Raw genomic sequence first — 12,849 nt, 5'->3', positions numbered from 1 at the left:
CATTCCGAGTTGTTCGCTCGTTATTTTTTTCTCGCAACGGAGCGATTAGTCGCTAATGCGCATGCGCAATGTCCGCAGTGCGACTGCGCCAAGTAAATTTGCTATGCAGTTAGGTATTTTACTCACGGCATTACGAGGTTTTATCTTCGTTCTGGTGATCGTAATGTGATTGACAGGAAGTGGGTGTTTCTGGGCGGAAACTGGCCGTTTTATGGGTGTGTGCGAAAAAACGCTACCGTTTCTGGGAAAAACGCGGGAGTGGCTGGAGAAACGGAGGAGTGTCTGGGCGAACGCTGGGTGTGTTTGTGACGTCAAACCAGGAACGACACTTACTGAACTGATCGCAGATGCCGAGTAAGTGTTGAGCTACTCAGAAACTGCTAAGAAGTGTCTATTCGCAATTCTGCTAATCTTTCATTCGCAATTTTGATAAGCTAAGATTCACTCCCAGTAGGCGGCGGCTTAGCGTGTGCAAAGCTGCTAAAAGCAGCTTGCGAGCGAACAACTCGGAATGACCCCCAATGTTAATAAAATGTTACTGAACGTAAGTGTAACCCTTCCAGAATACGAGCTGATGGGTCTTGCTGCAGTTCCCAGCAGCCTCCAGCAGGTGGCAGGCTAAGTGTTGCAGAGCATTCCACATCACAAGACACACGAGGCTGGAAGGAACAGCCAGGGAGAGGAGGGAGGTGGGGGGAGGTGGAAGATGCACAGTGCACCAGCAGCAAAAAATGGATGTGATGTAAATGCTGAGCCTAGACCAGGGATCCCTGCAAGGACCTGTGTGACGGACGGCACAGGAGCTGTCACAGCTTTGGGGCGTACAGGCTAGCACCTCCAGGCCCATTTGTGGTGGTGTCTGTGGATGAAGAACAGGGCTAGCTGGACACATCTGCCTGCTCCTCTCTCCTTTGTGTGATTCCCAGGGGGGGGAATAAATTCTAGATAACAGCTCTCCTCCTCAGTTCTCTTCCCTACTATGGAGAAAAACCCGTTCCTCTTGCTGTAGATGGAAATTCACCCAGCATTCGGCATCACTGGGGTGAAGACCAGGAGATGTAGGATTTCGGACGACCAACCTGTGCATTGCACATTTTAAACCATCCCCTTAGTGCATCACCCCATCTTCTCATTTTTTTTATTTTATCGTTATTATTTTTCATACATTGCAGATTGCACTCCGTTCTTCCCATATTTTCTTACATGTATTTTTATTTATTTTTTTGTCGCCGAGGGGATGTTTGTGTATTCGTGGGATTTGAACATGCAGATTTTTTTCTTCCCTGGGTTTCTGTCACGAGTCGTGCCTGATTGAGGACACAAGATCCAGGCTTTGGGAGGAATTACATCCTGTTCTTTGATTAAAAACAACAGATTGCACAAGGGGGAACGGAGCGCAGGCAAAAAGGGAAGCATATGTCTGCTCGATGCTTGGGATGAGGAGAATTGCACCCTCAACCTGGTGAGGCCAAAGAACGCACCTGTCCACCAGGACCCGAGGCAGGTTCCAGTCGTTGGTCACGGGTCGACGCAATTAGCCAAGGATCACTTACTATCCGCTTACACAAATGTCTACGCACCGTTGCTTGGAAAGAAGGCCTTTTGGGCCATGGACCATTTAAGGAAACACTTTCACCTTACATTAAATATATTGCAGGATGTTTTTGTAGATACATAGATGTGGCGAGAAATTAAAAATATTGGGCGACCTGGTTTTGGGATTCGAACATCAGGGACGGTGCAATGAAGGAAAGCTGTGGACAGCCAAGAGAAGATGACTGGTAGCCACGCATGGTCTCTGAAGACAGCGGCCGTTGATCTTGCACAAGCCATACACCTTCAATCCCGAATCTGCTAGGGTCAAGACATTTTCCATCTTCAGAAAGCTCAGAGGGATCTCTCCGGTCCTCGGCGAGAGAGAAGGCTTCAATATACTTTCCGCAAAGATGCCTCGGAACCGGGCCTTTTCCGAGCCGGAGTACTCAGCCGAATATTCGGCGGACTATTCGGTCAGCCTGCCCTCAGACCCGGAGCATGGGGTTGGACGGACACATGAAGTCACAGTGCGGAGCTCCGGCTGTTGTCTCTGCTTGCCACGGTTCATGCGGCTGACTTTTGCACCGGAGTCGCTGGAAAACCTCTACCAAACATATTTCCGCCGGCAACGCCACGAGACCCTGCTGGTGTTGGTGGTCTTCGCCGCCCTCTTCGACTGCTACGTTATAGTCATGTGCGCCGTGGTGTACACCCAGGACAAGCTGGCTTCTACCTTGGTGGCCGCGGTCGGGCTCTTGGCGCACCTCCTCCTCTTCGTCCTATGCAAGTTTGGCTTGTTACCGGACCGTATCTCCCGCAAGTTTGTCCCGTACATTCTGTGGATATTGATCGCTGCTCAGATCTTCTCATACCTGGGCCTCAATTTCGCCCACTTCCACGAGGCCAGCGACACTGTTGGCTGGCAGGCCTTTTTCGTGTTTTCTTTCTTTATTACCTTGCCCCTACGTCTCACCCCGATTGTCCTGATCACCACTGTTTCCTGTGGAATACACACTCTGGTACTCGGGGTCACCATCGCCCAGCAACAGCAAGGAGCAATGGACACCAATGCTTTGTTACGCCAGGTGAGTACCACAAACATTCGTCACAAAAGTTGCAAAACCACATAAATAAGAACCTTGCACAGTAGAGACCACATTAACATTCTACGTGTCTCATAGGAAGCTATGAAAGTACCAGAATGTGTCTGGAGTTTGTATTTGTCACTTGGTCTGTGTGCAGTAGTTTTGAAGCTAATTTCCAAGTTTTCCTCATCTGTCTTTTTCTAGGGGTGGCCGAGAGTTGGACGGCGCAATATTTAGTATGTTTACTTGTCATTATTTTAGGTGGCAGACCCCTGAGCTCTGGAGGTCACACCACTGGCACTGATATAATGTCTTGTGAAGGTGTCCTCTGAGTGATGATGTGTGTCTGGTACCAGGGTTCTCAGTCCGTTGGGTGGGCCGCGGTGAAGTTTGGGGGCGTAGGGGACTGTAAGGAGTGTGGAGGAATGCTCCTGTGTGGATAGATTATGAATTAGCAGATTATTAATATCCTGATGGCAGAAAAAAACAAATCTGAAAATATAAAAAAGACAAATATCCAATAAGAAGAAATTTCGGATCTAGAGCAGTAAATTGAGGCCTTATTGGGGAGATTAATGGGGACCCCCCCTGGATACTTCTAGTTTTGGTGGGTAGAATTCAGGTAGTTACTTTGTTTGCCAAAGCCGCAAACTACCCCAATTATTCCGGCAGGGCCCTAGTGTAATTGTGTCCATGTCAATGTTTGTTCCCTGCAAAACCATGTTTCGTAGTAACTGCATAGTATCACTGCTAAAGTGTATATGTATCTACACAGTACCACTGCTCATATGTACAGTATTATATATATATATATATATATATATATATATATATATAAAATAAAAGGCTAGCGCTGTTTATCCACCTCTATGGGGGGAATTCAAGTGTTTTGCGTACTGGCGGCCGCTAGATGACACCCGGTGGAACAATTCAAGTGTTGCTCCGTTCAGGCATGCACAGTCTGATATATATATATATATGTTTGTTTTCTTAATCTTTTTGACTTTAGTCACGTTTTTTTTTTTTACTTTTAATAAGTTAAAGATACTCAGAGAACGTCTGTATTATAACCCTTCACACCGCACAATTGGCATATTGCTGGGTCGGCAAGCCAGTCTGAAAGGGTCCACTGCCAGGTCGCACCCGGGAAGGGTCAGTTTCCAATTCCCGGGTGCGACCCATCATTGCGATGTGAAAGCGGTATTAGTGATCACAATAAATGATGGAGGATTTTATACAAATAGAGTGATATCTGGACCAGGAATGAAAGAGTTGCAGCGATATTACGGTGGGGATGAATTTAGCTGTAGGTCATATCGCAGAGGTGCAAAGTTCCTGCAACAGAGTCCTCAAGTTCCCCTACTGCGCCAAGTTTCGGTGCTGTACTTGTAACTTGGCATTTGTCAGAATTTGTAGCCTGTGTATACAGTGAGGGTCACAGCCTTCTGCTGGGTGGGGTTTGTATTCTGGAACAGAAATTATAGAGAGAATTCTACTTATTTCCCACGGAGTAGCGTGCAACATTCTGCAGCCAAGTGCGAATATTCTGCAGGACCAGTCTTATAGCTTCTGTTACTCCGTATACCGGATATTGCAACTCTCAGTCCTGTTCTTATCCATCTTGTTCTAGACGTTCATTTGTAAGAGGACTATTTAAAGGCTAAATTCTGCTTTCTAAAAAGTGATATCATTTTTCCATCCTTCCTACCTGAATGGTCAGAGTCTCCCCAGGGACCCCTCCCCAGGTAATTATCCGAGGTCCTACCTGAATGGTCAGAGTCTCCCCAGAGACCCCTCCCCAGGTAATCATCCGAGGTAATGTCATTTCAGCAGCACGTTTTGCAAATCAGGTCCCTCCGCTTTCTTCAAACCCCCTTCCCTGCTGGTATAATCAAAGGGGATCCCAAAGAAGGGATTAGACTACAAAACATCATTTTAGGTTATCACAGGGGCCCAACCTGTGGGGCCACTACCCCTAATATGGTCACAGAATGCATTTTTGGGACGATGACTCACTGACTCATGGGGTTTTAGCTGATAAGAAAGGCCCTTTAGTCTGCACTGCATTGCATACTGTATATACTGGCTGCTTCTGCATGTAGCCCACAAATACCGGGCAACTTTATTTTTACACTTCAATATAGATTTCAGTTTGGACACGCCCCTCCCAAATCTCAATCTCTCTGCACATGTTACATCTACCCCATCTGCAGTGCAGCATGGTTTTACCAAGATGCACAATTACATGCTCTTTACTACTTAATTCCCAACTAGCCCCTAGAGTAGGGATGGCCATCGACTATCGATGATTCGAAATCATCGATGGTTTATGACCGATGTTAACTACTGTTACCATCGATGGGGTAGAACCAGATGGTTTCCTGCCATCGATGTTAAAGAGTTATCAATTTTTATTTTTTTAAATCTTTCAGGGTGTCAGGGACACGGAGCATGGCTCAACCCCCCGACACCCGTGAAGCCACGCCCCCTGGCCCTGATTGGTTCGCAGCTATCTCAATATGAAAGTAAGGGTAACCATCGATGATCAAAACCATTGATGGTTCCCTTACAGATGGTTTCTCACCATCAAGGTTATCAATTGATGGCACCATCGATGATAGCCCACCGATGGCCATCCCTACCCTAGAGCGGTCATCTTACATTATGGGACTTTCTCCTGAGTGCTGACCACAAATCAGGAAGGTTTTGCACCAGGTCAGCGCTGAAACAGTCTCTGCAAACTTAAAGTGCGCCCGGATGTGCGGAGAGGTGGACACGCTTTAGGAGGTGTCCTATAAACGTCGTATCATGGTCGATCCTCATTTCACTTTTTATTAAAATATGGATCTGTTCGGCTTTCTGGGTGGCTTAACTCGGTGGGTCTGCGCCTGCACCACTATCTTCAAGTATCACTAACAGGTCATGTTTTGTGGATCTCTGGAAGCAGGAGGGATAATTACTAACCCAGCAAAATGGATGAACTCACCTGCGTACGATTAAAAGAAATCCATAACACATGACCTGCTGGTGGTACTTGAGCATTACGGTTGACCCTGAGTGAGGGAACATTGCGCTGCGGAGACGGGAGCCATCCGGCCTGAGACCCTAACAGTTGTTCCAGTAAACCTTGTCACAGTGTCACGGCTTCTCATAAGCAAACTTGTATGCTGAGATACTCTGTGCTGCAGTGAACATTCCAGTCATCTGAATGGCTATCCCCACTTCCTGTAAAAATGAGGAGGGGTCAGAGTTGGAATTAAAGTGGGCGCACTCTACTCAAAAGAAAAGTGCGCGGAACCAAACGAAAAGTTTCTGTGTGTTGTGCCAGTCAAACGCATCCCAATAATAACTTTTAAGTAATGACATTTTGTTTTAATAGACTTTATTAAGAGCTGTGTCACATCGTTTAACAGAAGAGTGACTAATTAGCACCCCTTGGTAATTCAGCGTGATTCTTTCTAGGCCCTGACAAGAAATTGCTGTGTGGCGGAGCCTGCGAGAGGACACGAGACGTCGCTGTGTTATCTCTGCTTCCTGTTTGAATATTAATCTCTTATTTTCTCAGATGCAATTATTTTTACAAACAGACGCCACAATCTAATACCGCGATCTGTCAGTGTATGCTACAGATAGCGCCGCTCCGGCAATCAGATGATAATAGAACACAGAATATGATGTGGACCCAGGCCACCTAGTAAGCTATAGGTTCTACGCCGGGCGAACAACTGCCATATATACTATGTGGCAGCCCTGCTTCCTGCGTGGGCAGTTTCCACCATTAGAGTGCACATTCGCTTTGTACCGTCTGACTTAAGGATGCTTTAAAGTGCTTTCGTTAATATTTATTTTGAATCTATATTCCCGCAACTAATTTGTTTTTACAAATTCTTTTGGTTGGCCCGCTTCCGGTCGTTATATCTTCTTAATAATAAATTGAGGCGATGAATGATTTTTATTTATTTTTTTCATCGCCGGAATAAGTGAAATTGTCCTAATCGCCGCATCTTGATATATAGGGGTCTTTGGGGGTAATTCAGAGTTGATGGCAGCAGCAAATTTGTTAGCAGTTGGGCAAAACCATGTGCACTGCAAGAGGGGGGGGGGGCAGATATAACATGTGCAGAGAGAGTTAGATTTGGGTGGGTTAAACCGCATGTCGATAATTCCTTTATAAAATGGTCTGTAAAAAAGGAAGATACTGTAATAAGCTGGTAACTGCAAAATATATATTGTATTAAGATTGCATTTCTGATAGCTGACCCCCCCCAACAATGTGTCAGCAACACAAGGATTGGCCTGTAGGGGCAGTGTTTCATTGCAGCCTGGGGATGTCATTGTCACTTTACCCAGCCATAGGAATGGCATCCAGTGAATCTTTCTTATACGGATACATGGCAGTACGTAGAGGAAAAAAACTTGTCTGTGTAGAGAAAGTGATACTGATATGTTTTAATCAACATTTATTTATAAAGCTAGTAAAGCCATTGCAGAATATACAGTTTATATATATATAGAGAGAGAGAGAGAGAGAGAGAGAGAGAGAGAAAGCATATAAAGGGGGCGCTCCATAGTGCATAAATGTATTTAATAAAATGACATTTAAAAAACATAAACGGTAAAATTCAACTCGTACCACATGATTTCACACAAAGATCCCCGGCACTACTGGAACCAAAGGCCGCCCGGCTGCAGTGGAGTCCTCACCCCGCCGTATATCACTGCCGTTGGAGAGCCGCAGGTAGGATCACACCTGCCGTCGGCTTCAGGAATCACCAGCTCCGGGGTGTACAAGCGTCATTCCAATATACCACACACACCCATATAATTAGTAGGTATCATATTAATTATATGGGCGTGTGTGGTATATACAAAAGTCCCGTCTTTCGGAATGTATAGTATAAACTCTGGGGCATTACAGATGTTAATGTTGAAATTTATGCCAGTCAATGATGACCGGCACGGACCTTGGCTTCCGATACCGCTATTCAGAGTAACATAGGGGGTCATTCCGAGTTGTTCGCTCGCAAGCTGCTTTTAGCAGCTTTGCACACGCTAAGCCGCCGCCTACTGGGAGTGAATCTTAGCTTATCAAAATTGCGAACGAAAGATTAGCAGAATTGCGAATAGACACTTCTTAGCAGTTTCTGAGTAGCTCCAGACTTACTCGGCATCTGCGATCAGTTCAGTCAGTTTCGTTCCTGGTTTGACGTCGCAAACACACCCAGCGTTCGCCCAGACACTCCTCCGTTTCTCCAGCCACTCCCGCGTTTTTCCCAGAAACGGTAGCGTTTTTTCGCACACACCCATAAAACGGCCAGTTTCCGCCCAGAAACACCCACTTCCTGTCAATCACATTACGATCACCAGAACGAAGAAAAAACCTCGTAATGCCGTGAGTAAAATACCTAACTGCATAGCAAATTTACTTGGCGCAGTCGCACTGCGGACATTGCGCATGCGCATTAGCGACTAATCGCTCCGTTGCGAGAGAAAAATAAAAAAATAACGAGCGAACAACTCGGAATGACCCCCATAGTCATTAGTGAAATTGTGTACAGCTTCATTTGTTTGACCTATAAAGTAGAATCGTAGCGTCAGGTACTCCAGCCTTCTGACGAAGTCGATGACGAAACACGTTAAGGCGGAGTTTACTGATGCTTGTACACCCCGGAGCTGGTGATTCCTGAAGCCGACGGCAGGTGTGATCCTACCTGCGGCTCTCCAACGGCAGTGATATACGGCGGGGTGAGGACTCCACTGCAGCCGGGCGGCCTTTGGTTCCAGTAGTGCCGGGGATCTTTGTGTGAAATCATGTGGTAACCAGCCCACACTGGTTGCCAGTTGGTACGAGTTGAATTTTACCGTTTATGTTTTTTAAATGTAATTTTATTAAATACATTTATGCACTATGGAGCGCCCCCTTTATATGCTTTCTCTATAGATTTACTACATCCGTTGGAATTCGGACTGATAAAAAAGGGGTGCGGCGGTTCTATAAAAGCTAAGGAGGACCTAGTGACATTTTTAACACTTATTTAAGTGTTATTTGAACTTATAACAATTTTTTCATGTGTTGTATTTCTATACTTCTTGTATACATTTCTGCTCCAAAGAGAACAAATCAGCGCTGTCCTCTATCTATATTTGTTATATAGATAGAGGACACCGTCGCAAGGGGCTACGCCCCCTTAACCCTTGCATGCCTTTCTGGGGTTTAATATTTGTATTATATGGAGTATTACCTGCATTCCTTTGTTAGTGGTTAAATATTGCACAATGAAAGGGCGTGCGATGGTGAAGGAGGCGCAGCCCCTTGCGACGGCGTGAACAGCACCTGCAGGGCACGATGTACAGAATGTAGCGGGTGCGGGGGGGACTGCGGATGGTGTCTGTAGATGCTGCGGGTGGAGGGGAGGCAGAAGTGGGGGTGGGGCCCAGATGGGGAAGGTTCGGGAGGTGCTGCGCGTGGGGGAGGGGCAGAGGAGTGGGGGATGCAGATGGGGATGGGGTCCGGAGGCACTGAAGGTGGGGGAGGGGCAGGGGTGCCACGGGTGGGAGAGGGGCAGGTGTGGGGATGTTGTGGATGGATGAAGGGTTCCGGAGGTGCTGTGGGATGGGAAGGGACGGGAGTGCCGGGGGTGGGGTAGGGGACCGCAGGCACCATGGGTAGGGTAGGGGCAGGTACGGGTGTTGCGGCGGATGGGAAAGGAGGTCCGGAGGTGCTGCAGGTGGTGGAGGGGCAGGTGCGGGGGTGCCATTGGTGGGGGAGGGGTGGGTGAGGGGGGGACCGCTGATGGAGGAGGGTGTCTGCAGATGCTGCGGGTGGAGGGGGGCAGGTGTGGGGGGAGACATATAAGGGGGGTGAATGGTGGAAGGGGCCTGGAGGTGCTGTGGGTGGTGAAGGGGTGGAGGAGTGGGAGCCACGGGTGGTGTAGGGGGTCTGGAGGCACAGCATGTGGGGGAGGGGTGGAGTGCCGCATGTGGTGGAGGGGAAGGTGCGGAGGTGTGGTGCATTGGGGAGAGGTCTGGAGGCGCTGCGGGTACTGTATATGCCATAAAAGGTAGTTGGAGGGTATGCAGTAACAGGGCCAGGACAGGGGTGACAGGGTCAGTACAGGGTTGACGGGGCCAGGACAGGGGTGACAGGGTCAGAACAGGGGTGACGGTGCCAGGACAGGGGTGACGGGGCCAGGACAGGGGTGACGGGGCCAGGACAGGGGTGACGGGGCCAGGACAGAAATGATAGGGACAGGATAAGGGTGACAGGGCCAGGATAAGGGTGAAAGGGCCAGGATAAGGGTGGCAGGGCAAGGCCAGGGGTGACAGGGACATGACAGAACACAGGGCACGGGAGAGATTGGTATTAGGGACAAAACAGTGGTGACAGACAGATGTGTCTTACCGGAGTCACTGCTGCTGGCTGCTGCTGTTCCACTCCAACCTGTTGGGATCTGCTGCTGCTGGAGACTTGGCATGGCTGACTCTCTCAGGCTGGATTCCTGCTTCCTCTGCCCGTCCGCATCCCTCCCCCCCTCCTCAGTCACACACCGCAGACCTCGCGCAGCTGCCGGGCACTGTGGTAAGGTGAGACTGGAAATGACTGGTTAGCCCCCAGGAGATGCTGCGGCTGGAGGGAGGAGGGGGTCATAGCATGCACGTGGCGCGGACCTCACGGCTTCCGGGCACTGTGGTAAGGGGAGACTGGGAGTGACTGGTTAGCTCCCAGGAGACGCTGCGGCTGGAGGGAGGAGTGGGTCAGAGCCTGCAAGCAGCTCGGATTTCTGTAGCGCTACCCGCCAGCTAAAGTGTGTGAAGGAGCTGGGCGCACCTCACTGCGGGTGGCAGCGCTGCAGCTAGCGGTGGGGTTGCCGGGGCTGGAGATAACAGAGGCAGTACGGAACCTGCACAGCGGCAGGTGCCCCACTAAACTGCAGCTAAGAAGCGTGGAGTGTGCTAGAAAGTGACGCTCCTCCGCACCAGAGAGACCCTGCTGAGTATGCCGATGTGGGGGGTCAAGCACACAGTGAGCCGGTGCCCGTCTGTCTGTATGACATACCCCTCACACTCCCCCATTCCTCCCAAATGTCCCGATTTTCGCGGGACAGTCCCATTTTTTGGGGTCTGTCCCGCTGTCCCACCCGCGGGTCGCAGTGTCCGGCGGTGGGGGGGGGGGGAGCAATTGGAAAGCTCCTGTACTCGCTGTTCTGCTTAGCAGAGCAGCGGTGAATAGTGGAGACAGAGGGAGAGGGGGCATCAGGGGGTACGGATTAATGGGGGGGTTCCAGCAGCAGAGCCGGATTAAGGTGGGGGGGGGGGGCGGGGCAGGGGATACGTACCGTTGGCCCCACAGTTTTAGGGGGCCCCCCGGCTGGAGTAGCTCTGTTCCAGCTCAGAAGCTCCCCCCCCCGTCCTGCCAGCAACAGCGGCAGCATTGTACTACAGTCAGCACACGCTGCTGCATATTGGCAGGTCTGTGGTGTTGCAGGGAGGCAGCAGCCTCCCTGCTTTCTTCTGCCTGTGCGGGTGTGTAGGGGGGAGCGACCACCTCCTCTGGATTTAGCCCTAGCTGAGGGGCCAAAATCCCATCAAAAAAATAAAAATAAAAATCGAAATTTGCATAAGGGGGCGTGGCCACGCGGGCCGCGATTAGGTCACGCCCCTAGCCCACAGCAGGCACAGCCATGAGATAGGGCTCCCCTGTCACAAGTGCCCTGGGCCCCCCCGGACTCATAATCAGCCCCTGGGAGCATGCCTGCCAGCAGCTCACAGAGCGCTGGGCATGCTCCCTCACTGACGAAAACGGGGCCCTCCCGTGAAGCCACGCCCCCTTTTCGCCGAGTGTGTTTCCCTCCTTCTGCCTGGATAAAGCTCCTGCAGAAAGCTGGGAGGTCTGCACCCCTGCCTGTGCCATGCCCAATGCCCATGCTATCTGCTTCTGCTCCTAGTCTCCTGTAGATTTGGCCAGATCTCTGTGACTCATTTGACTAACTCCGCCCACTGTTGTAACTCCGCCCAGCGTTAGCAAATGAATCACAAGGTCACAGAATAGGGCTATTATATAGGAGATATACATGTATTGTACGCACTGAGCAGTGTAAGGTTGTCCCATTTTTGTTCACGTCGGCCAAACAGACCGCTGATTTATAGCTGTATGATAAACTTCATTCCCAACATGGCAGCCTCCACAGAATGCCAATGTGCGCAGGGCAGTCATTCAGAAACGCCCCCTAAGAAATCAGTGTGGGTTGTACTATATAATAGTCATCAAATGATTTGTCACTTGACAACACAAATATCCAGTTAGATCACCCTGGGGACTGGTGCATATAATGTGCTGTAACCGATAGCAACCAGAATGTCACTGGTTTCTAGTACAACCCAGAATGTGGAAAACACTATTTTGATCGCTATGGCTTACAGCACTTCCGGTATGTACTGTATGTCCGTGTGTCAGGCTTCATAAATGGCCCCCACCACTGTGGTGTTTTTTTTTTTTTTTTTTTTTTTTTTTTTAGTGTTTTGGGTTTTTTTAGTATTTTTTTTTTATGCAGAGTGGGGGTTTTTTTGTCCTTTTTTTTATCTTTTGGCCAAACGTCTGCAGCCGGATCTGCGCTGAGCGGATGATATCACTGTCACTATTCTCTGTTTAATTATGTGTGTTGCGTGTGCAGTTTGACTCACAATAACAAGATGTAAATGACTCTGTTTGATAGTGCTGTGTAACTAATTAGACTGCAAATACCCTCCAGAGATCACTTAGTTAATCTCCCAGATGGGATGCTTAGCTGCGTCTACTGAGCGGCGTCTCCCCTCGCTGAGGACGGTGATATAAAGGCCTGACAAGACGCTTCTATATCGGGCCTGCACAGAATACGCCCCCTGCACAGTGACCGATCTCTGCCATAAAAAACAACATCGCAGATTGTTCCTCACACGAACCCGCAAGAGGCGTCTTCTACTGAGATGTCTCCTGCATGCTCCTCCTAGAAATCAGATGGAAATTCAGTGCCGCTTGCGTGCAGCATTGAACTTCCGTCCATCTTTGAATCAGGCCCACAATCCATACAGCTGTGCGGATGGCGTAATGGTTAACATTACCGCCTCACGGCACTGAGGTCATGGGTTTGAATCTCACCACACCCCTAACTGTGTGAAGTTTGTACATTCTCTCCGTGCTTGCGTGGTTTTCCTCCGGGTACTCCGGTTTTCTCCCACAATCCCAAAATAT

At 49.2% G+C, this 12,849-nt stretch overlaps 1 protein-coding gene across 2 annotated transcripts in view; it reads left to right on the top strand.

Annotated features, from left to right (window-relative positions):
• The first annotated feature begins 666 nt into the window (after positions 1-666).
• The window catches only part of ADCY3 (adenylate cyclase 3), a 241,451-nt gene continuing 229,268 nt past the window's right edge, over positions 667-12,849 (top strand). For both annotated transcript variants that reach the window (XM_063915060.1, XM_063915059.1), the window contains exon 1: positions 667-2,621. In XM_063915060.1, the coding sequence (XP_063771130.1) occupies positions 1,947-2,621 (675 nt within the window). In that variant the 5' untranslated portion in view covers positions 667-1,946. The remainder of the gene's footprint in view (positions 2,622-12,849) is intronic.

The sequence above is a fragment of the Pseudophryne corroboree genome, chromosome 4 (genome assembly GCF_028390025.1).
Source record: "Pseudophryne corroboree isolate aPseCor3 chromosome 4, aPseCor3.hap2, whole genome shotgun sequence".
Classification (NCBI taxonomy): Eukaryota; Metazoa; Chordata; class Amphibia; order Anura; family Myobatrachidae; genus Pseudophryne; species Pseudophryne corroboree.
Note: the sequence above shows the minus strand (reverse complement) of the source record. Positions and strands in the feature narration are given on the sequence as shown.